We start from the raw sequence: 25,549 nt of genomic DNA on the forward strand, positions 1-25,549 counted from the left end.
AGCCTCACCCGCACTCCCGCAGCCCCTCACCGCAGCCCCAGGACGACGGCGCCCCCGCTGGGTACCCCCCAACGGCTGGCTCTGCCGTCCTCATGGATGCTCTGAACAGCCTCGCCCCGGACTCGCCTTGTGGGATCCCCCCCAAGATGTGGAAGACCAGCCCCGACCCGTCACCGGTGTCTGCCGCCCAGCCCAAGGCTGGCCTGCCCCGCCACATCTACCCGGCCATGGAGTTCCTGGGGCCCTGCGAGCAGGAGGAGAGGAGGAACTCGGCCCCCGAGTCCATCTTGCTGATGCCCCCGACGTGGCCCAAGCCGCTGGTGCCCGCTATTCCCATCTGCAGGTGAGTCGGGCTTTGAAAGTGAATTGTTCCACGATTTAGTGTCAAGAGATGGTTTTCTGGCTGTGAGCGTGGGGTTCAAAGTTGGCCAGACTCTGAACATTTAAATTCCAGCTCTCCGTTGACTGGCTGTGAGACCCTGAGAAGGAAGTTAAATTCTCTGAGCCGTAGTTTCCCCATCTGTAAAATGGGTATAGGTGTACATGACTTACTGGGTGGTGATTTTGAGGGTGTAGTAATAGGATGCATGTGATTGCTCATGTGGCACTTGGCTCATCATTCATTCATTTACTTAATAAGTATTTATCAAGCACCTACCAGGTGCCAGACACTGTTATAGGTGTTGGAGAGATAGTGATGAAAAAAGTGGGCAAAAATGTCTGCCTTTATGGAGCTGGCATTCTCATAAGCAGAAAGCAAGTCTTTATGTATGCATTTTGCTATCTTATTATAAGACTAGAGGCCCGATGCACGAAGATTCGTGCAAGAATGGGCCTTCCTTCCCCTGGCTGCTGGCACCGCCTTTGCTCTGCCCTCCGGCCTGGAGCCGCCTTTCCGCCTTCCCATGCTGCCCAGAGGCCCAGAGTGGCTGGGGCGGCCGGAACACCTGCATCGTTGCCATGGTGATGATGCAAGCATCCCGCCCCACCCTGCCCCCGGCCTGTCGGTACCTGTGTATGCAAATTAACCCACCATCTTTGTTGGGTTAATTTGCATACCCACTCCTGATTGGCTGGTGGGGGTCGTGATGGTACAGTCAATTTGCATCTTTCTCTTTTAATAGTGTAGATGTCTTATTTGACATCTGCTATGTACCACAGGACTGCAATCAGTGATAGGGAAGCCCTAAAAAATAGGTGAGCCCTAATCCTTAGGAGTTTAAAAATCTTGATAAGCTGAAGCATTGTAGATAGCAGCCTGTAAGCTTTGGACTCTCTTAGGACTGGATTTGAGCCCTGGCTCTGCCATTTACTGGCTGTGTGATCATGGGCATCTCTGGTACTGCCATCCTACTGAGCCCATCAGACATCACCAATCCTGCAGGACCATCTTTCTCACTGAGCATTTTTTCATGTCATGCCCAGGGCAGACATCACTAATCAATCAGGACCTTCATTCTCACTAAGCACCTTTCTGGGCCTTGGTTCCTCCTGTGAGGTGAGGATGATAATAGTAACTTATCTCATGGTGTTTTATTTTAAGGGTTAGGTGAGATCATATTTATCAAGCTCTTGGCATAGAATCTGCACAAAGTAAGAGCTCAGAAACAGTGCAGCGTTATTGTCATAGGGTAATCTTTGTCTTCTAGAGGAAAAGACAAGCTCTGTGCTAGGAGACTGAGCTCCCAATAGCGTCAGAGTCCTGATAGGGACAATAATAATCACCAATATTTAAGGACTCTGTGCCAGGCATAATTCTAAGTATCTCTATGTATTACTACATTTAATTCTCACATAAACCTGGTTTCGTATTATTTTTATTTTGATGACAAGAAAAACGGGGCACACAGTCAGGAGCAGATATTATTCTATCTGTTGTATTAGATGAAGAATCTGAAGAGTTATGCTATTATCATATCCTAGTGGTTTTCAAAGTGTCATTTGATTTTAGCATCTGGAACCCCCTCCCTCCCCCCCCCAAATAAAATATTGAATACCAAAATAGATAATGGTAGATAGAGAGGGTTTTGATTGATGTGGGGTTGAGAGTAGCCAAGGACCCTGACCATTGGCTTAACCCCACACCAGACCAAAATGGACCCTGTAAAGCTTCCAGTCTGACTGAGAGCACTACTGCCATAGTAGGTCAGCCGATGTCCCTTAAGGAATGGAATGTCTGGGTTCAGTAGGGTTAAACAGGTGCCTATGTTCAGGGGACCCTCCCAGCTGTGGGCAGAATGCGCAGTGATTTCGAAGCTCATTTGGCTGCCGAGTTCTGAGTTCCGTGGCTCAGGTTTCACAGAGCTACCTTAGGACGCGGCGACCAAGACCAACCCCTGGCACAGGTTGAGAAACCAGGGCTCAGAGAGGTGACACGACTTGCACGTGATCACACAGTCATGACCACGTTGGAACTTAGAGTTCAGGATGCCTGACTTCTCATCCTTTCTGCTACAGATCAATCTCCAAAACATGGCCTATCTAATGACTGGCAATGGGGAGGAGCATTAATATGAAATATGGTTGTAATACATTTATGTGAGACTTTATTGTTTATTTTGTGAAATCCTTCCCTCTCCATTCTGTGCCTTGATCTGAGAGGTGTTAGAATCCTTTGTCCCCTACCAGGTGTCAGTCTGTGCCAGCCAAGGGGATATTGGTAAGAATTTTCTATCAGATTGAGAGGATGGGGGCATTCAGGAGATCTCATGATAATATCTGCTCAAAGGTGTGTGGACAACTCAGCCGAGGGCTGGAATTCCAATGCAGGATTTCAGACTGACCTCAGTGGTCTGATTCTTAATATTTTATTTCAGCTGTCAAAGTCTTATTCCAGAACAAACAAAATTTGATATTGATGCTTACAGACATCCCACTGAATCTCCCACTCACTAAATTTTTGATACTTCAAGAGACACAGGGGTGAAGTGATTTTTTTATGAGCCTTATTTTGCAAACTTAATATTTTTTTTAACTTGCATAGATGATGAGAGTAGGAGTATTTAACATCAGTGGCACCTTGGTTGCAGGCAGCAGCTTGAAGGCATGTTGGCATGTAACTAAGGTAGAATTAAAGGCATTGTAGGCACCCCAAGACTTCAGGGTAAGAGGGGCTTCAGGGGGCAGTGTGGTGGGAAGGAAGGAATGGAGATTTGCTTGTGGAGTAAAGATATAATTGTAATTGGATTGAAAGTTCAAGTAGGACTTTAGCACTGCTGAGTTTATGGGTTACCATCCCCTTCCGTTCTCCCCTTGATATGACTCTGATAGAGACGGGATGGAATTAGCTTCATTGCAAGCACTTAACTACGTCAAGTGGATAATGTCAGCTTCTACTGCTCTAGGCTTAGTGGGAAAGCATAGCCTGATTGGATTGCTGATTTCTGCCATATGTAAAAAATCAGGACATAGTGACACAAATCCATGCACTTGCAACTTCAAAGCTACAGTGAATATACAGAGATTCTTTGAAATAAAATTGCTCATTCACTCATCCATCCATCCGTGCATCCACCCACCCACCCACTGAATATTCACTGGGAACCTATCAAATGCCAGGCATTGTTCTAGAGTCATTTCATAAATGAGGTAATTTCTTGGACTGATTTTAAATAAAGTAGTAAGATAAAGAGGCAGTATGGAGTTGTGGATGGAGCCCTGGACTGGGAGTCAAGAAACATAAGTTGGAGCCCTGACTGTGTCTTGCTCTGTGATCTTGGAAAAATGAAGTGAGGTTCTCTGAGGCTCTGAAGGAATGAATAGTCTAGATAGATTGTCAAGACCTCAGTCAGCTCTTAAATGTCATAATTCTAATCACATATCAAGTGCCTGCTGTGGGTGCTGAATAGGGTTAAGATTCTATTATAAAATTAAACTTAATGGCATGCCCTCAAAGAACTTATAGCCTCAGATGTAAAGGCATGCATATCTAATTTTGTAACTAACTCAGATTGTCTATAGGAAATAACTATTTATTTGAAATATACAATACAGTGGGGCCTTGACTTACAAGTTTAATTCCTTCTGAGACCAAGCTCGTTAAGGAGCTCGTTAACTCAAATTACTCTGTCAACTCAATGCAAAAAATCTGCCGAGAGACAGCTGGTATCTCAAAAAACTCGTTAGTTGGGACACTCGTAAGTCAAGGCCCCACTGTATGTACAGGAAAATTATAGCTAATAATTTTGGAGCACTTACTAGTATTGTGATAGGATCTTTTATATAATCTCCGTATCCCCATTTCACTGTTGAGAAAATTAAGGCCTAGGGAGGTAGAGGCATTTGCTCCATCACACAGGTAGTTAGAGATGGAATTAGCTTCATTGCAAGCACTTAACTACGTCAAGTGGATAATGTCAGCTTCTACTGCTCTAGGCTTAGTGGGAAAGCATAGTCTGATTGGATTGCTGATTTCTGCCATATGTAAAAAATCAGGACATAGTGACACAAATCCATGCACTTGCAACTTCAAAGCTACAATGAATATACAGAGATTCTTTGAAATAAAATTGCTCATTCACTCATCCATCCATCCGTGCATCCACCCACCCACCCACTGAATATTCACTGGGAACCTATCAAATGCCAGGCATTGTGCTAGAGTCATTCCACAAATGAGGTAATTTCTTGGACTGATTTTAAATAAATTAGTAAGATAAAGAGGCAGTATGGAGTTGTGGATGGAGCCCTGGACTGGGAGTCAAGAAACATAAGTTGGAGCCCTGACTGTGTCTTGCTCTGTGATCTTGGAAAAATGAAGTGAGGTTCTCTGAGGCTCTGAAGGAATGAATAGTCTAGATAGATTGTCAAGACCTCAGTCAGCTCTTAAATGTCATAATTCTAATCACATATCAAGTGCCTGCTGTGGGTGCTGAATAGGGTTGAGATTCTATTATAAAATGAAACTTAATGGCATGCCCTCAAAGAACTTACAGCCTCAGATGTAAAGGCATGCATATCTAATCTTGCAACTAACTCAGATTGTCTATAGGAAATAACTATTTATTTGAAATATACAATATGTACAGGAAAATTATAGCTAATAATTTTGGAGCACTTACTAGTATTGTGATAGGATCTTTTATATAATCTCCGTATCCCCATTTCACTGTTGAGAAAATTAAGGCCTAGGGAGGTAGAGGCATTTGCTCCATCACACAGGTAGTTAGAAGTGGTGCTGGAACTTAAACTTTGGTGTGTAACTCCAGTCATGATCTTGACCTTTACTCTTCATTTAATATGAGGGAGTCTGAGTGGTTTGGCTCATTCCTACCAAAACCAGACACCTCTCTGTGGTTGGATGTTTTATACTTGACATGATAAATAAGAACTGTGACTGGAACTCTCCTCTCTCTAAAGTTTACTTTTAATTGAGATCATCATACATAGAAATGAGAGCTTGGCGGTGATACTCTTCAAAATTCTCAGAGAAAAAGAAGGTCCGGCAGTTAGAAACATGCTAGAGCTAACATACAGTGAAATTAGCTTCATGAATTAAGATGTCAGTCACACTGTCTTCATCAAGATGAATGAGGAAGCAAAAAGATCTCCATCTTGTGAAGAGCCCCACCTATCATGCCTGAGAAATATGTGCCTCCCAACAGCCAGTGTTTTATTCTTATGCTCATTGGACATGATTTTCAGAAAATGAACCATTTACGTTTATTGTACAGGTTACCTGATTCTGATTTATTGTACATATGACTGTTTCTGTTTCCTCCTTCAGTATTCCAGTGACTGCATCCCTTCCTCCACTTGAATGGCCACTCTCCCACCAGTCAGGCTCCTATGAGCTTCGGATTGAGGTGCAGCCCAAACCACATCACCGGGCCCACTATGAGACAGAAGGCAGCCGAGGGGCTGTCAAAGCTCCAACTGGTGGACACCCTGTGGTTCAGGTATGAACTTGAATTATTTTTATTTTGTTTTATTTATTTGTTACTAGGTGATTTACTTCTGCTAAACCACTGCCTGTGGCTTGTCAGGTTGAGGTCTGTGACTCAGTCTCTTACTCCTCTGAGGGATGGGGCATTTAAGATCGAATCAGTATCTGAAACGAATCAGCTACTAAGACGCCAGAGAAGAAAGTCTTCTTGAGCTGGATAAGGATAGAAATGACATTCATGCCCCAGCTACGTCTTCCCTTCTCTTTCTGAGCGAAAAACTGCTAGAGTTCTGCAGATGTGTGTGTACTGACAGAAGGTTTCTGAAGCCATCATTTTGTGTTTAAATTTTAGATGAGCGTGTATAGAGGAAAATCAATATACTCTTGTAAAATATAGGAAAGTAGGAACAAATGAAAACTATGCATAGTCAGCCCTAATTGGTTTGGTTCAGTGGATAGAGCATCAGCCTGCAGACTGAAGGGTTCCCCGTTTGATTCTGGTCAAGGGCACATGCCCAGGTTGCAGGCTCGATCCCCAGTAGGGGGCATGCAGGAGGCAGCTGATCAATGATTGCCTCTCATCAATGATGTTTCTATCTCTCTCTTCCCCTCTTCCTTCCTCTCTAAAATCAATTAAAACAAACAAACAAAAACTATGCATAGTCAAACTACCTAAAATAACTGTTACTAACATTTTGATATATTTTCTCTTGCCTTTTTTATTCACAAACATGGAAATATCTACTACTGTACATTTATGTACTTGATGTTTTAGTAGTTTGTACTCTGATTTTTTTTTTTTTTACTTTGTACCATGAGCATTTCCTCCTGTTTTTTCTAAGTAGTTATCTTTTATGTCTGTGGCTTTTACTTCAACCTCAGATCTTTTTTTTTCTTCTCAAAATAAGTACAGTGTTCTTTCTTCTCCAAAATAATTAGAGTTGAAATATTCTTAATTTTATTGTCTGGTTAACCAGCAACTGCTGACTACTGCCCATCAACCAACCCAACCAGACCTTCAATACATTTAAATTAATTTAACTTTTTTTTTGGCATTTGCCTTAAAGTGTAAGTATTATATGGTAAGAATTCTATATATGATAATCTGATGCAATGTACATCAGAACTCTCTAGAGTTGTTAAAAGTACAGATTCTTGAGTATCACCTAAAACTACTTAATTAGAAGCTACATGACATGAGTAGAGTTCAGATAACAAACAAACCACAAACCCTAAAATCTTCACAGACACTTTGGCTGTATACACCTGGTTAAGGACTTTTATGATAATACTAGTGGCCAGGTGCATGAAATTTGTGCTGGGGTTGGGGGTGGGGGAGGGTGTCCCTCAGCCCAGCCTGCACCCTCTCCAATCTGGGACCCCTCGGGGATGTCCGACTGCCAGTTTAGGCCTGATCCCTGTGGGACTGGGCCTATACCAGCAGTCAGACATCCCTCTCACAATCTGGGACCGCTGGCTCCTAACTACTCACCTGCCTGCCTGCCTGATCACCCCTAACCACTCTGCCTGCTGGCCTGCTCACCCCCAACAGCCCCCCCACCCCCCTGTCGGCCTTCTCGCCACCAACTGCCCTCCCCTGCCGGTCTCGTGGCCCCTAATTGCCCTTCCCTGCCAGCCTCATGGCCCCCAACTGCCCTCCCCAGCTGGCCTGATCACCCCCAACTGCCCTCCCCTGCCAGCCTCATGGCCCCCAACTACCCTCCTCAGCTGGCCTGATCGCCCCCAACTGCCCTTCCCTGCTGGCCTGATCGCCCCCAACTGCCCTCCCCTGCCGGCCTGGTCGCCCCATGCAGCCTGGTGTTCAATCGTTTGGTTATCCCTCAGTAACCCCCCTGCCAGCCTTGTTGCCCAACTCAGCCTGTTCGGTCGTCTGTTCGGTTGTTTCGGATGTGACGGTCTCTTAGGCTTTTATTATATAGACTAGAGGCCCAATACACAAAATTCGTGCAAGGAGCTTGGCCCTCGCAGCCCCAGCTTCATCCAGAAGGTTGTCCAGACGGTCATTCTGCTGTTTGGCCATCTGGTCTAATTAGCATATTATACTTTTATTATTACAGATTAGGAGCTTTTAAATCCTGGCAGCTGCTTTTTCTAAATCTGACATCACAGACATCTTGGGATCTGTTTCTATTCATTGCTTCTTTTCCTTGACCACAAGTCACATTTTCCTCTTTCTTTGCATGTCTAGTAATTGTTGATTGTATTTTGACATTGCAATGATAACATATACTGGCCATTGTAGAGACTCTGGATTTTGTTATCTTCCTCTAAAGGTGTCCTTATTTTAGGATGGGAACCTCCTGGCTTGGAGGATGGCATTAGTCTGTGTGTTGGAGTCAAAGCCTTTGGTAGGAATAGGGAAACTCATTCAAAACAGATTAGGAAAAGGGGATTGTATGAGGAGGCTATGGGGCTATTGCACAAAACCAGGCCAGTAGATTGAACTCAAGAAGAACCCAGACTTGGGAAATCACCCTCTAAGTCTTACTTCTTTGCTTAGTCAATCCATTCAACAAATGAGTTCATTCTGCAAGCATTTGTTGGGCATCTACTTTTTGTCATATGCTGAACCTGATACTGAAATACAGTGAAGAATAAAACAGAAGTTATGATCTCTTTAATCATGAGCTCGTGTTCTAGAGGGAAAGAGTCAATGACTAATCACACAAATGATAAAATTAGAAACTGCGGCAAGTGGCCTGAAAGAAAAGTGTGGGGCTCTGGGTGGAGGAGCCAATGTAAGTGGGAAGAACATCTGTTAAGATCTCCCTGAGGAAGAGACGTAGGGGGAACAGCATGTGCAAATGCCCAGAGGCAGAAGGAGCAGAAGGAACCACATCAGAGGACCATCGGAGGCCAGTGTAACTGGAGTCTGAGGGGCTAGAGAGAGAGTGGAGAGAGGCAGAGCATGCAGGGCCTGGATAGCCACGGAGAAGAGTTTGTGAAAAGCAGGAAAGAAGCCTGGTCTGACTTAGGCTTTGATAAGACCCCACTCTGATTGCTCCTGTGGGGGTAGTAGCTGAGATAAGGAGAAGAGTTGGGGGGCTCTATCCTTTCAGGGCTTCTTCATCCTCTGATCACTCAAGAGATGTTTGTTGAGCGCTACTATGTACCAGGCACGGTTCTAGTTTCTGGGACAGGGTGTGAGCAAAACAGCCAGAAGTCCTCACCCTCACGAGCTTACAGTTTAGCAAGGTAGTAATAACAGTAAACTCTTAGTGAGCACTTACCGCATGTCAGAATCTGTCCCAAGTGCTGTATACGTCAACTTATTTAACCTTCACCAGAGCCCCATGGAGCAGGTTACAGTCAGGTCAAGGAGATGTCAAGGAACTCATTCAAGGTCACAGTTACTGAGTGGTGGATGTTGGATTTGGATTCTGGGGTCCGGCTCCACCTGCTGCACCACTTTCCTGCTCTTCTGCGTCTCTTTGCAGACCAGCTTTCCTGCCTGTCACTCTCACCAGGCAGAGAAAGCCCGGTGGGAAATTGCCCACGCTCCCTGCCTATGAATTGTAGATGCTGTTCTGATTTCACCCCCCTCACCAGCTCATTAGAATCCAAATCCTGGTTCTCAGGGAAGTTCTAATGGGCCTTGGTTGGGACGGGTGCCGTCCACTGGTCCAGTTAGCTTGGCCAGTGAGGTCCGGCCACGTACGGTGCTCACCTCTGCTCACTCATTCATCATGGCTGGGGCCATGGGAATTTCCAGAGAAGAGAACAGGCTGGATGTACAGTTCAAAAGACTCTGCTATAGAGCACTTGAAGGTCACACCCCTCCTTCCAACAGCCCCCAAGGATCGTTCTTATTCTTGCTCATAACTTTGAAAACTCAAGTGTATGACTGAAAAATTTGTAGCCATATCCTCAGAAAACACAAAGCGAAGTATCTTTGTTCATTTGCATAGTTTGTGTGCTCTTCAAAAATGAAACGTGCTAACCCCCGATTTTTAGCGTAGGTAGTCGGTTTTTAAAATTTTTTCTTTGAAAAATGAAGAAGAGAGAGACCTTAAGAAACAAGTGATCTTAAGCTTTAAGTAGGTGCGAAAACCCCTTTTGAAATCTGGAGGGTACCCCCGTGTTCCCAGAAGAGCAATGAAGCCCCCTTTTGTACCTTGCTAGAACCTTCTGCTGGTTTTTCTCTTGATCTCTGTCTCTCTCTTTATCTCGCCATCTGTTTCTATTTTTGTACTGAGCCACGGCTCCCTTCCCCCCTCAATCATCCGTCCCCACCCTTCTCTTTTTTATTTGCCACACTATGAAACTCAATCTTTTTGTGCATGCCTAGTGGTTTTATGCTCCTCTTTATATGAAAATAAAACAAATACAAGATCATTTCATTCTGTTCCTTCAAATATAAAATTTAAAATCTTAAGCATATATCGCGTTCAACTTTTTTTTTTTCTGTCCTGAATGTCATTTAGTCTTGGAAGAAAGTTTGCTCCAAACTTTAAATGCTTTTCAGACCTCATGACTCATTCATTTGACGAATATTTTGTTGGGACCTACTGTGTGCCAGGTGCCAATAGTATAATGAGGGGTGAGATGGACACAGTCCCTCCCTGATGGAGCTCGGGGGTTGGGGGGTGGGCGTGCAAAGTAGACCAGGATGGTTTGGCGTGACCATTACTGAGGTGCAGGTGGGTCAGGGAGGCCAGGCAAGGGCAATCTGGAATGACACGCGGGCTCTCAGGTGAGACATGATGGCTGATGAGGAGCTCATCTGTTGGATTCACAACTTGGGGGTAACTCCTTCAAGAAAACCATGCCAAGGGGGTACCTGGGAGACCTGCATTAGAGGGAGGGTCTTGCTGAGGAGGTGACCTACCAGCTGGAGCAGGTGATGGAGCCAGCAAAGAGAAGAATCACGCTCTGCCTTTCTCTGTCTTGCTGTCTTCTTTTGGTGGTGGTAGGAGCACGTGCAAAGGTCCTGAGGCAGGGGAGAACTCGTGTGTCTGAAGAGCTGAAGGGCGGCCAGTGTCACTTGAGTTTAGCCAGGACATGCAAGACTCAGAAGCCAAGTTGGGGAGCTAGGATTTTAATCCAGGGCAAGGGGAAGGGAGTGACAAGTTTCGAGTAGGGGAGGAAGGTGATTCTGATTTAATATTTTTAGGATCACTTGGTCTTCTTTCTAGAGCAGTGGTTCTCAACCTTCTGGCGGCCCTTTAAATACAGTCCTTCATGTTGTGACCCAACCATAAAATTATTTTCGTTGCTACTTCATAACTGTAATGTTACTACTGTTATGAATCGTAATGTAAATATCTGATATGCAGGATGGTCTTAGGTGACCCCTGTGAAAGCGTCATTTGACCACCAAAGAGGTCGCGACCCACGGGTTGAGAACCGCTGCTCTAGAGAGTGGGTTAGAAGGACTGAGGAAGGAAGCAGGGAGGTAACTCGATAGGCTGTGGCAGTGGCAAGTGAGGGATGAAGGTGGTGAGGATGAGGAGGTGGCAGTGGGAAGAGCTTCAGACCTTGGTGCTGGCTTGGGGTGTGGGAGGTGAAGGGTGGTGCCACCTGCCATATAGGAAGACTTGGGGAAGAAGTTTCTTAGGGGAAGATTACGAGTTCAGTTAGGGATTAGGAAGAAGGAAGGGCTTGTGAGGCATCCAAGTTGTCAAGTAGCAGTTAGATTTGGGAGCCTGCAGCTCAGAAGCCGAGGTGTGACTTTCTAACTCTCTGGCCTGTGATGGCACAGGACCGCCGACACCATCATGGGCGGGCTTGGTGCACATTGCTTGTGTGGGTTTATTCCTCACACCCTCTGTAGCATCTCGCAGCTCCTCAGAAGCAATGAACTGAGCGGAGAACCAAAGAAGAGGTTGGAGAAACAGGATCACACACTGACAAGCTCCTGGGGGCCAAGCAATGAAAGTAAATGACTGAATTGGCCAAATGCCAGGGAGCAATAGGGAGTGGTGGGGAGTAGGGCACAGCAGACTATATGCCTCGTCTCAAGGAGGCAGCTGCTCTTCAGCCCCCATGGGTTGTGCCATCTGGGAATGTGGGCCCATTGTTGCCAGCTTTTATAGTTTTTTTCCAAGAGGAAATAGGATTCTGAAATTTGCTGTGAAATTTCTGATTATGAAGTTTTGGCTACTAAATCTACCCTTGGGTTAGATTTGACTCAAGGCAAACATCCTCAAGTTCATACCCTCGGGGGATAACTAAGCACTGTGCTATTCCAAGGATTATCAATAGAAAGGGAGATTAGAACGAGGCTATAGGTATGTATGCGATTTCTAAGAATTGCTGGTTACAGAGGGAGCACTGTTAGCAGCCAGGCCCAGGCAGTCTCTCCTATAAAGCTCTGGATCCCATCGAAATAGAACAAACTTATGGCTCTTTCCAAGGGAGCCAGGGAGTCTCAGCTCCTTGGCCGGAGTTTGACCTGTTGGGATCAGACCAGGAAGGGAACCACTGGATTCACCTTGAACGAGCACAAGCCTCAGGCGGACCCCGCCACCGTTTCCTCATTCTATTTCGGGACAGGATGCGGGGGCCCCAGGGTGGACAGAGCGCCATTCACAGGCGGCTTGCAAGGTTGGGCTTTAATGTTTCCATTGCTCCTCAGCTTCTGAGATCTAATAATACTCCCGTCTAGAGAGGCCTGTATCATGCCATTGTCATCTTAATCTCCACCCCCCCCCCCCCCCCCCCCCCCCGCCTGCTACCAGACCCTCTAACCATGGATAGGAATTCCCCACGCAGGGTACTTCCCTATATTCCTCAGCCATCCTTGGGCTGGGACTTTCAAAAAAATGTTATTCTTGCCAATGGCTGGGACATCTTTTCAACTGAAAAAAGGATCAGAAAGCCACCCTTTGGGTTAGAAAGGGATCAGAATAGGAGGATGTTGAGCCATAGAGCACACCTCCAAGAGCAATGCTCTGGCTTCTCTCGAACAGCTGCTGGGACAGATGGAGAAAACATGGGTCAGTCCTGTAGGAGAAATTCCTTACAGATGCAGAAACCTGATCTCTGTTCCATCCTGGGTAAGAATAACGAGCTTTGCAGGGTGCAGTGGGGGGCCCGGGGCGCACCTGTTCAGGTTCCCGCCCCCTCCCCCAATCCAGAGGAGGCCAATCAAGTCTCCCAGCTTTCAGCTTGTAAAAGGGATCACGGGACAGTGTTTTCCATCCTGTGGGAGCTCAGCTCTTGCACTATTTGCATCTCACTTTCAATTACGTCTCAGGGAGAAGGCAGGCCGGTGGGGTTTCCTCCCCACCGTGGGAAGCGGGGGTCCCGCGGTGAGCAGGCCTTCTCCGGCAGTTGGCTGGGCACGTGGGCTTCTATTTGACTAATAAAATGTGCTTAGTGTGCGCCCCCCCCGTTTTTAAGACGTGAAAGCAGGTCTAGCCGAGGCTGATTTGCCTCCATCAGGGCGACTGTGTTTGCTCCTCCAGAAAGTTCCGTCAGCCCTGGGAAAGGGAAAGGAAAGCAGAGTCAAGTAGAGACTCACGCTCCAGCTTCTGTGGGGCGTGTGCTGAGATCCCCGGGGGCTCCCCTGCTCATTCATTCGGTGGTTAGAACATTTCCCAAGCACCTCCTATGGGCTAGGCACCGTTCCAGGCTCTGGGAATCTGGCCGCGAGCAAAACAGACAGAAGTTCCTGCCCCCGTGGAGCTGCGGGGAGATAAACAATAAATCTCATAAATAGGAAAATTAAATAGACTGTGGGGAGGTGATAAGTATTACGGGGAACACTAGCAGGCAAGCGGAGCTGGGAGTGGTCAGGGTGGCCTTCCTGAGGAGGTGGCATTTGAGCAAAGAAGGAGATGGATGAGTAGCCGGTTCAGGGACCTGGGGCAGTGTGCTGTGAGCTGGGGGGACATCAGGGTCAACCCAGAGGAGGCCTGAGTGGGAAGAGTGGAGGGTGACCAGACAGAGGAGTAGGAGACAGAGGCCCAGAGGCAAGAGGGTGGGAGGATCGGGCCTCTGACACTATTTGGGGACTTTTGCTCCCATTGAGGTGGGAATCAAGAGGGGTGGGTCTGCCTTAGGTTTCAGCAGAATCCCTCCGGGTGCCATGCTGATGAGAGTGGACTGTAGGGGGTCGGGGGAAGAAGCAGGGAGAATGGTGAGTTGCTGTTGCAGGGGGTCCAGCCCAGAGAGGACGGTGGCTGGACCAGGGTGGAGGTGGAGGACATTAGAAATGATTGGATTGTGGGTATATTGTAGAAGCGGGGCGAACTGGGGTTTTTGTGAGTGTGGCTGTGCGAGACACAGGATGTGGCTGTAGTCCTCTGGAGGCCAGCGTCCCCAGGGTTGAGTGGCCCTGCCCGTCCCCACTGAGACCCCCTCCTGTTTTCAGAGGGAGCGCCTCTTCTAGGGGTGGCCTGATGCACCCTTTTCCTTTAAGATGGAGACGGGCTAGGTGGGGCTGCTGAGCCATCCTCAGCACCCTCTCCTCGTCTATACCAGTCTTTTGATGATAACACTGATAATGAATTTAGAAAACTTTTAAAAGTCTGAAGTCCAAACCAAGTGTGTCTGTGGGCCAGATGTGTCCCTCCGTGTGTGACCTTGGCCTTCAGGTGAGCCAGGTGGAGAAGAGAGGAGATGATGTGCAGGGGGGCTGGTGCATGCAGAGTTGTGGGACAGTGGGGAGAGGTGGGGGTGGATGGTACCGTCTTCATGCCAAAGGCACACCGATGGTAAAAAAGCGCGCTTTCAGTTCACATGGAAGATAAATTGGCATGAGTGGGCGCCAGTAAAACGTTGCCCCTGGATGTAGGCAGAAAATAGAAAGTTCCCAGGATCCGGGAGAAAGAATTGCTCTAAAAAGAGAGGTTAAGTCTGAGGCTTGCAGTATGTTTGGCAATCAGTGGGAACAGATAGAAGAAAACTTCACATGTTGCACCAACAGTGTTTTGGTCCCTCCTATGGGATGGGCAGCGTGGTGTTCTGATGCAAGCTGCTTACTGAGCATCACTGTGTACCTACCTTAGAGTGACCTACTTAATCTCTGCAGCGGTGCCATGGAGTGTAGGTGGTGGAGCTACAGCGCTCCTTGTCCAGACAAGGAAACTGGGACACAGAGAGGTTAAGCAACTTGCCTGAGGCCACCCAGCCGGTGAGCGGTGGCTTTGGTTTGGACGGAGGAGGTCTGAGGCCAGAGTCTACACTGACCCGTCGGACTGTGCAGCCTCCTGGAGGGAGGAAGAGCGGGCTGTTTGGAGCGAGGCCGGCCTTGCGGCCATTAGCTTCGGGGCTCTGGGGCTCTGCCGTTTCTTCGATTATAAAGTGAGACCGACCTCCATTTTTAGATATTTATTTTGTTTTGTCTAGAGTGGTTAGGATTTTAAACAAAAGTGCCCAGCGTGGTCTTTGTCACAAAGCAGGCGTTTGAGCCATTTTTCTTTCTTGAGGATGCGGCTGGGGAACATTGGAGCTCTGTTGGCCTAAGTTACATCCTGGTGCCCCTTCAGGCTTCTTCTGGCTAAAAACCAAATCTGAGAGTATGAGTGTGTACACATTACTCCTTCACACATGGTTGGTTTGTGGCAGATGATCCTACTCTGTCCTTGAATCACAGTGGAGACGGGCTAGGTGGGGCTGCTGAGCCATCCTCACAGTGAGTTGGGGCCGTCATTCCCATTGCACGGCTGGATAAAGAAGCCCAGGGGAAGCTAACACCACTTACTTGAGGTCAGGCAGCTAGTCAGCCGTGGAGTCCTGACCTTGCCTGTTAGTTTCTTTGTTCCCAGCAGGGGCCCTGTTCTTTCTGCGAGAGCAGCAGAGCCCTCCTCTGGACCTGGGAGACGGTGTGGGCCTCCTGGAAGATTGTGGGCTGACTCTGCCCATCGTCACAGCTGTTCACTGAGCACTTACTATGTGCCCAGCACGTCACATGGAGTAGCTCAGGCAGGCATGCTGTCCCTATTCTGTGAACGGGGAAACTGAGGCTCAGAGGTATTGAAGGTCTTCCCCAAGGAGCACATGGTCACAAGTGACAAAGAGGCTGACCCTGACCGAGCTTTCCCTGTGTGCTGGCTGCAGAAGCTAGTGGTGTGGTTATTAACCCAATTTACAGGTGAGAAAATTGAGGCTCACGGTCACAAGTTCAGCAGAGGGGATGGTACTAATACTTGCCTTCCAGGGTCTTTGCGAAGAGTAAATGCCTGAGCATGGTAAAGTGGGCAGAATGGGGCCTGGCATGCAGCGAGTGCTCAGCGTACGCGCATTGTTATTGCTCCTTCTCCTCCTTGTCCATTTTCTTCTGTACCATCCTGTTGGGGTACAAAAGGGAGCATTTGTTTTCACGTGGAAGTTTCGGCTTCATGCTGTGAGCCTGAAGCTGGGATGGATGTGAGTTAGAGACGGATGGTAAGGATGACGTTGGCACCCATCACTTCAACAGCTGCTCTGTGTGAGGTCAGAGGACTTGCTCAAGGTCACACAGTGCAGATGTGATGAGCTGGATTTTAAAGCATGTCTGTCGGGCTCCTTGGCCAAACGTGACCACTGTTCTCTACAGCCCTCTGGCTCCTGGTTAGAAGTAGCGGGCTCTGAACTTCGACACGGGTTTGAAAAGTCCCTGTGGGTGCATGTGTGTATGTGTTTATGTGTGTGTGTGTATGTGTGTGTGTGTGTACACACACAGTCATGCATATACAAATGACCTATTATTATATAAAAATATACATGTGTATATTGATACTATATGTATGTATGTGTGTGCACGCATGCATATCTATGTAAATGTATGTATGTATATCTGTGCCCCCTGAGTTTTTATTCAGTTATTTGTTTTCTTGTTTTAATGTGTATGCATTGTTTAAAACATAGCACCTTTGTCACCAGGAAGTGCTGTTACTGCTTTGGCGAATTTCCTTTTGGTCTCCCCACGCTGATGCTTAAGCTCCCAGCGCTCAGCTCCTGCCTCTTTCTTTACACAGTCAAGTCTGAGTCAGGTTATTTGCATGACACCAGGGGAAACTAGCCTTTGCCACTGAATATGATTGGGAATTGTTCTAAGTGCTTTCTATGTATAAATGGACACAATGCTACCATTATTTCTAGGCAGTACTGAGAGACACAGAGAGGTTCAGTAACTTGCCTAAGGTCACACAGGAAGTGGGTGGGCCATGAACTGAACCTAGATGGTTTAGCTCCAAAGCCTACATTCTTAACTAGTCAGGCCACAAAGAAGAATTAGAAATTCTTTTTTTTTTTTTTTTAAATATATATTTTATTGATTTCAGAGAGGAAAGGAGAAGGAGAGAGATAGAAACATCAATAATGAGAATCATTGGTCAGCTGCCTCCTATACATCCCCTACTGGGGATCAAGCCCACAACCCAGGCATGTGCCCTGACCAGGACTGGATCCGTGACCTCCTGGTTCATAGGTCAACACTCAACCACTGAGCCATGTTGGCCAGGCGCAATAGAAATTCTTATTGATCCTGAGATAATTTTCCAGGTTGCTCCTGGGGGCTTTTATTTTGCTGAAGTATTTTGAAAATTGTAGGAAAGCCAGTCGGGTCAAGCATCAAGTCATATTTTTCCCTTGTGAGCTAGCTCAGGGTCATGCCCTCATGGGTGTCTCCCCACCCACCGGGCTCCTTCCCTTCCTGTGTGGCCACAGCGGCAGCAGGCCCTCCCCAGATGCAGGCAGTGGCCGGCTTGTGGGTCGGTGCAGCCTCCCCGGGGCCGAGGGGGGCTGTGGGCTTTAGTTGGTGTCCTGCGCCTGCCTGGTGTGAGGCCTGGAGGCTGAGAAGAGAGCCCAGGCAGGCCAGTGAGCCTGCACTTGGGCCCTGAGGCACCGGCATCTCCAGGGGGGCAGGTCCCCAGTGCAAACCGTGGGGATCGGAGCCGTGTTCAGCTGTTCCTGGGATCTACTTGGCCTTCAGCCCCAGTGGTCCTCACCACACTGGTGATCTGACTGCGAACGAGGTTCATGTGACCTCCTGGGGCCTCAGTTTCCCTAGTGACAAACTGGACAAAACGTCCTTACAGGATTCCTATAGGAAATGGCATGTGTAAAACAATCGGTATAGCACTGAGTGCAGACTTCTCTGGTTTCTTTTATAGATGAATTTGTGGGGAGGAAGTGCATCACGTGGTGCAGAATTTCCAAGGGGCAGGAGCTATGCAGGGCCGGGCCTCCCCTGCCCCCCCACTCCCCCCACACCCACTCGGGGGCTGGCTCTTCTCCCCGAGGCCCCAGTGTCCCTGGCTTCTTGAAGATCCTTCCAGAGGGTCCGTGTCTGGCCTTGTGGTTCTATTCATTGTTGTCATCGCCATCCTCGCGTTGTAATTTATAAAGGACTTGGCAGGGTGCCCCGGACATTTTAAATTCGCAATAAACGATCGGGGCGGTCATTACCGTTGCGCTTAAAAAGACACCGTGTTTGATTTTCCGAATAGGAAGCGAAGCTGAGCTGCTCCTCTAGGCACTGTTTACGTAACCCAACGGGCCTTTCCCCGGGGACTTAGGTTTCTGTTAGGGAATCCCGTCTTCCTAAGCTGACATTTGTTAAGAAACTGTAGACACTGCTCTAATGAATACAGTCTTAGAAACCTGCTTCAGGTAGATGTTTGTGAAGCCTCTGGTTTACCTGACCCCTGACTTAGTGACCAAGTACTTCATCACATCCCACATCTATGCACATCTCCTTCCTCCTCCATCAGAAGCTGATACGCTGAAGATAGAGCCAACGGACGCTATCATGCCATCAGCAAGGGCAAGATGCGGACGCCGTGGTTAGATAGTGGCAAGAAAAATGTTGAGTTCTGAGTGTTTTTCCGATTCTTTCTTATGGATTCAACAGATGTTGATTGGCTTTCGCCACATGCAGGCACTGTGCTGGGTGCCCCTACGCCATTTGGTGCACAGATCTCCTGGGAGCGAGTTCAAAATGCAGCGTCGCAGGCCCCACCAGGCCTGCTGAGTCAGAACTGGCCTTCTATACACGGATCCCAAGGTGGTCTGTGTGCACATTAAAGCCTGAGGCACATTATTCCAGGGCAGGGTCCTCAGACTGTGTCAGCCGAATCTGGCCCACCGCCTGCTTTTCTAAATAAAGTTTTATTGGAACACAGCCCTGCCTATTTATTTCCATATTGTGTATGGCTGCTTTTGACCTACCCTGGTAGAGGGGAGTCCTTGCGACAGAGACCGCAAAGCCTAAAATCTTCACTATCTTGTCCTCTGCAGAAAATGTTTGCTGACTGGAGGTGGAGATAGAGTAGAGAACAGGACAGATAAGATCTGGTGTTCTCATGGAGCTGGGGTTCTGGTGGAGGGAGGCATACCACAAACCAATAACTCTCCAGTTTGTCCCGTGGTCAAAAGCATTAAGAAGAAAACGAAGGCCCTAACTGGTTTGGCTCAGTGGATAGAGCATCGGTCTGCAGACTGAAGGGTCCCAGGTTCGATTCTGGTCAAGGGCATGTACCTTGGTTGTGGGCATATCCCCAGTGGGGGGTGTGCAGGAGGCAGCTGATCGATGTTTCTCTCTCATCGATGTTTCTAACTCTCCCTCTCCCTTCCTCTCGGTAAAAAATCAGTAAAATATATTTTTTTAAAAAGAAAAAGAAAACGAAGGCAGGAGAGGGCGATGGAAGATGATGTGAGGTGGTGAGGGTGCTATTTAGGGAAGAACTCTCTGAAGAGGTGATATTGAACCAGAATTTGGAGTGCAGTGTGGGAGGAAGCTGTGTCACTGCTGGGAGGAAAGTGTCATAGGAGAGGGAAACGCTTGTGCAAAGGTCCTGGGGTAGAAGCTTTCTTGGTGTCCACTTTGGGCATCATTTCAGACGTGGGCGCTAGCAGGTCGGATTTAGGAGTCGGTTATTGACAGTGAGTGTGTGTGTGTCTTTCTTTTGTTCCCACGTGACATTTGCTGCGGCAGTTCCTTGCCTTTCACAAGACCATGGAGTGTAGACAGAGGTCTCGAGCACCCCACCCAGGGAAGCCTCCTGGGTGTCCCTGGGTCCAGGTGTGCGGGCCGTGCACCACACTAGCACACTGTACGTCCTGAGGGCACCATTCACATTTGCATATTGATCAGGACAGTTCTGACACTTGCCTTCCAAGGGTGCAGAGGAAGTGTCTTTGCTGAGCTGCCCAAAAGCGCCAGGCAGTTCAGCAGTGGCTCTGGGGCTACAGTTCTTAAAGAGACAGAAAAAATCCGAGTGCGAATGTCTGTAGGTTATGAACACGCATGTTTTTGCCCTGGCTCAGCTCACTTCCCTTACTCACACGGCCCTTTGAGACAGTCGAATTTAACTGTTAACAGCAAGAAAGACGTTTCCGCCAGTCGTGAGATCCCCCGACCCCACGGCTCTCTTTCTTGCGGGTGGGGTGCTCCTTCGTTCCTCCTTCCCACCCTCCACCCGACCAGACTGGCTGGGACTTGCCCGCTTCCACCTCTGCCTGTGTCTTGCTGTGCAGCCTCAGCCCACACACTTCTGGTCTCTGAGCTGGGACGTTGGCTCCAAAAGGAGGGGGCAGTGCTCCGTGAGCTCCTCCCATCTCTCAGCTTACGGTTCTGTGACTCAGAGCAGTAGGTGTCCCCGGAGTAGAAGCGCCTGCTGTCGGTTTGCTCACTTTGAGGTGGGAGTCCCAGCTCCTCTTCAGCCTGACCTGTCTTCACTGGCATGGACTGACCTGGCTTCCTTGCTGCAAGTTGACTCATTCAGGGGCTTGCAGTTGGTTCTTTTAGAGTTTGGGGATGATTGAACTAGAAGGAGACAGACTATCTAGCTGAACGATTGGTGTGTCCGATTAATGTATCGTTTTACGGAGGGCTTCGGTTACCATTGACTGAGGGCCGCCTGTGGGTCAGACTCTTTGCTCAGCTCACACTGTCTCGTTCAGTCTCACAGAGCCTTGAGGTAGGTACCATCACCAGCAGTTTGCATGGAGGCCCGGAGAACTATAAAGACAGCAAAGTAACTCAACTGGCGGAGCCACCACTCCGACCGCCAAAGGCAGAGTGTAGGACTGTGTTGTGTGTGGAGCATGTACAATATGCCAGCCAGGATCTAAGCAGGGGCTTGCGCTTCCCCTTGCAGCCCTGTGAAGTGAGGCCTGTTATCTCAGGAATGAGAAAACTGAATTCCAGAGGAGTATGTTACCTTGAGGCGTATGCTGGTTGTAAACAGAACATTTCAGATGTTTGCTCTTTCTCCTCTTCTTCTGGGCTTCTCCTTGCTTTGTGATCGTTGACGTGTATCCAGTCTACCTGTTGGCGTCTGTGCCAGGGAGGGAGCAGGTGTACTTTGGTGGCCACTGGCTCAATCATCTTACCACCTTCCCTTTGCTTCTGGGGGCCAACCTGTCATCACCCCTCATCTGGGCGACAGCTACAGCCCCTAACTAGTTTCCAGCTGTCCCCACCTGTGCCCCTCATCCAGTCTGCTCCCCACACAGAGGAATATGTTTAAAATGTAAATCGGTCCACCCCACTCCTCTGTTTTGCATCCTCCTGTGTCTCCCCTCTCACTCAATACACATACACTCCTTTCCATGGACTGGAAGACCCTATGTCAGGTAGCCCTGCCTGCCTTCCTACTCTCCCTCACTCACTCCACGCCTGCCCCACTGGCCTCCTGCTAGTCCCTAGACACTCCAGGTAGGCTCTGCCTCAGGGCCTTTGCACTTGTGAGTTGTTTTCCCCAGATATCCACATGACTCTCTTCTCTGCTTCACTCAGGTCTCATGATAATGGTCACCTCCTCAGAGAAGCCTTCCCTGACTTCTCTCTTAAGATAGCTGCCCCCTTCCCCTGCCATCCTCTGCCCCTCAACTTGTGTGGTTTTTTAAAAATATATTTTATTGATTTTTTACAGAGAGGAAAGGAGAGGGATATAGAGTTAGTAACATCGATGAGAGAGAAACATCGATCAGCTGCCTCCTGCACACTCCATACTGGGAATGTGTCCACAACCAAGGTACATGCCCTTGACTGGAATCGAACCTGGGACCCTTCAGTCCGCAGGCAGACTCTCTATCCACTGACCCAAACCAGTTAGGGCTGTGCGGTTTTTTTTTATAGCCTGATTTATTTTTCCTTTCTTCCTTCCCACTTTCCTCTCTCCCACTTATCTATCCATCTACCCTCCATCGTTGCTCCAGCCCAGTCCCAAGCACATAGTAGGCTCTTTATCTGCTGCATGAATGACGGTTGAGTGTCACCACTGTCCTCTGAGGCACCGCTGAGCTCCAGTTTGCCTGGGCCCCCTGACACACAGTGCCCGGTGATGGATGTGCTGACGCGGGCAGTTTCTCAGTGGCTTTCCTGTGCTAAGGGAAGCAGAGGAAGGAAGTGACAACAATTAAGAAGGACCAATTCAGTTCACAGGGACATGCCCAGGCTTCCTGTGCTCTCGTCTCTCTGCCCCATGTGACTGGGGCTCGCCCGAGGCAAACAGAAGTCGTGACTCGGTGGACTGGACACCAGCTAGTTTTATAACGATGAGGAAGCAGAAGAAAAACCCGTATTTTTTCACTTTCCTTTTTTAAACAAGAAGTATGCCGTGGGTGTTCCCTTGTGGTTTCTCAGTCAAAGAGAGGGTTGTTGTTGAGCTCTGAGTTCCCTTGGGGCTTCAGCTTTGCGTGTGTCTAACTTTAACTTTGAACTAACGCTTTTAGGACTGTGCTGGGGTTGGGGGTCCGGGGGCGCATCTTGGAACAAGGCACGAGGCTTGTCTATTGTGTCCGAGCACGCTCTGCTCACAAGCCACCTCCCAGATCTCACCCCATCTTCTTCCTGTTCCGATGGCCCCCTCCCCAGCCCAGTCCGCCCCCTGAGCGAAGGGGCGGGGACCGAGCCGCTGGAAGCAGAAGCTGCAGAGACCGCACCGCGTGAATGCCATTACCGGGGAGCATCTGAACATGGCTTAGGTGCTGGTGTTAAAACAATGGTGTGTTAGCGCCCAACCGCGGGCCTCGGCCAAGCACGGCCGGGAGAGGAAAGCTTTGTGCAACAGGGAATCCGGTTGAGTTCAGACCGTGACCCAAAGCGATGCTGCCGTGTGCGTCCGGCGTCTGCGTCCTGCTCCTCCTTACACAGCCGTGTGCCCTGCTTGCATGCATGCACCCTGTGGTGGGTGGATTTGTGATTTACTTGCCCGGGGAGCAGAAGGGTTGACCTTGGTGCCCCTTGACTGTGGGCATCGTTAGGCAGGCGCGTTGCCGCCCTCCCTGCCACCTTGCAAAGTGTTCGCCGGGTGGGAGGTGGGCTTTGGGAAGGTGACTTGTTGGGGACCTGGGTGTAGGTCCTGCCTTGTGGCCAAGCCCCTGTCCCCTCTCAGGGCCGGGATGGAGTAGTAGTTCCCAGTGGGAGGCTTTCTTCACCCCCCGCTTCCATCTGCCAACCCCGTGCCGAGCTGCTAGGAGCAGAGTGAGTTCTGACTCTGAACTGAATGTTACGGTCATACTCAAGTCCCCGTGAGGGAGGACGCTCTGGGGCTCGCTGGCATCCTGGCCTCACAGAGTTGGGTCGGGTCTGATTTTGCCCACCTGGAGGTCATCGCTGCCAACCCCACGCCTGTCGAGCAAGCGGGTGTCCATTCGGGGCCTGCGCTGGCCTCGTTTCCGAGTGAGGATGCCGCGCGGAAGGCAGGCACCCCCAGTGGGTCCAGCCCGGGGCTGCCGTCTCGATTGCCCTCCTCACAGAGGAGGACAGGGTTGGGCGGCCACCAGGGCTTCAATAATCCTTGAGGAGTTAGCTTGAGCTTTTCCTTCGCACACAGACTTCACTTCCCTTTCCTCCAGGGAAGTTCTTCTCGGCAGATGGGGCTCCTCTGGCTCTCAGTATCCTGCCCAGCGAGGCGAGAACGCGCTGCCGTGGGAAGACCCTGCGGGACCTCGCTTATGGCGGTGCGTTCCAGCCCCTTAGACCTGCGGGTCCTGAGTCTCAGGACTCGGATGGACCCCGTCCTTTCTCTATGCCCCATAGTCTAAGGAGGACTAATGAGCCAGATAAAGAACGATGGTGTCAGTCTGCCTTAGAGAAAGGTTTGCAATCAGTGCTGCTGCTGATGGTAGCTGCCGACATTCACTGAGCTCTTCCCATGTGTCAGGCACCGTTCTGAGCTCTTTGCATGTGTTCTGGGATCTCATCCTCACCGTGGCCCAGGCAGCGGGGGCCTGTTATTGTCCCCCTCGCACAGACGGCAGCCAGTACTTTACAGCGCTGCCGGATCTTAGATCCGAGACATGCCAGGCCCGAGCCACCATGCCCTGGGCTCTCTGCTAGGCGTTGCTGCCCATCCCAGTGGGAGAGCTTGCCGCTCTTGTGCCTGGTGCTGACATCAGCAGGACGAGGGAACCGTGCCCGGACCGAGCTGCTGAGCTCAGTCCCTGTGTCCCTGTCTCAGCACCGTGGCCTCCTGGGGCATCGACACAGCCGTTGTCCGACAGCTTTGGGCCAGGCTGCTGTTTCTTCAGAGCCATCGTGGATGGAGGCGTGGGCTGTGTCCAACCCTGGCAAACTAGAAGCAAATAATAAGACAGTCTCTCAGCCCAGGAGGACATAGACCCACTGTGTCCCTCTGAAACTTTCACCCCGTGAGCTCATTGCCTGTAAGACCCAAACTGTTTCTCAGGTATGTCATCCATTTCACATCATGCAGACCTGACCTGATGCCACTGACCCGCATTCCATGGCCACGACAGCCCCATGAGAACATAAGAGCTATAGCAGTGAAGATGCTGGATAATGCTATTGAGCACTCACTGTGTCTGGCCCTGTCCTAAGAGCTACACGTGTAACAACTCATCCATCCTCGGGACACATGGCTGCTGCCTGCACCTGGCGCAGGTGGAAGCGTGTCCAGAGGGTCTGGTGACTTGCCCAAGGTCAGCCGCCAGCGAGGCCAGCAGCTGGGCCTTGAGCTTGGGTTCGCCGGCTCCCAAGCTCCCGGTCTACACTGCTGGGTTCTCCTGCTTTGAAATCTCTTCTTCTGGTTTCCTGATGGCAAAACCAGGCCCAGAGGATTGGGGTGACTTGGCAGGTGCCACACAGCTACACGGAGGCCCGGGCTTGGAGGTACATTGTCGCATCCTCTCTGAGATGCTGGCCCCTAATTCAAGCATCGACTCTACAGTTCCGTGCACATGCGGATGCAGCGATGACCCGGGGGTGGGGGGTGGGGGGGACGGGACACACAGGGCGAGGTGAAAGGAGCACGCTCGGCCTTGACAGGGCCCCGCCCGGCACTCACTTGGAGGCAGTTGAAAGGAAAGCTTCCGATAAGGAGCCGCTTTATCACCCTCTTGACAGGCCGAGCTTCCTCCCTTCTGTTGCGTGAGCCTTAAACCTCTTCCAAGTCCCTGGCACGGAGCCGCGGCCGCCCCCCGCCCCCACCAGCAGGGGGCAGGAGCGGGCCTGGGGGGGTGCCAGCCCTTTGAAAGGGTCCAGAGGGCCGCACACCGCCCTCATGTTGGCCCGTGGCGCTTCTGGGCCGGAAAAGGGAAGCACAGAGAGGAAAGGCTTTCTCCTGTGGCTTTTGTACTCGGTTCGCATTAAGTGAGGCCGGGCTGTGTTTTTGTTGTTTGTTTCCCCACTTTTCAACAGAGAAATGATGGATGACTCCCAGCGACGCCGGCGCCCGGCTCTCTGGGGTGGCACGCCACACGCCATGCCACACTCACGCACACTTTCACCCGGCAGCTGAGCGGGCT

At 49.6% G+C, this 25,549-nt stretch overlaps 1 protein-coding gene across 1 annotated transcript in view; it reads left to right on the forward strand.

Annotated features, from left to right (window-relative positions):
- NFATC2 (nuclear factor of activated T-cells, cytoplasmic, calcineurin-dependent 2) overlaps window positions 1–25,549 on the forward strand; it is a 156,450-nt gene that overhangs the window by 36,562 nt on the left and 94,339 nt on the right. Inside the window, exons 3-4 of the mRNA XM_005866222.2 lie at window positions 3–343; window positions 5,726–5,897. Of these exons, the coding sequence (XP_005866284.1) occupies window positions 3–343; window positions 5,726–5,897 (513 nt within the window). The remainder of the gene's footprint in view (window positions 1–2; window positions 344–5,725; window positions 5,898–25,549) is intronic.

This window comes from Myotis brandtii, unplaced genomic scaffold (genome assembly GCF_000412655.1).
Source record: "Myotis brandtii unplaced genomic scaffold, ASM41265v1 scaffold225, whole genome shotgun sequence".
Lineage (NCBI taxonomy): Eukaryota > Metazoa > Chordata > Mammalia > Chiroptera > Vespertilionidae > Myotis > Myotis brandtii.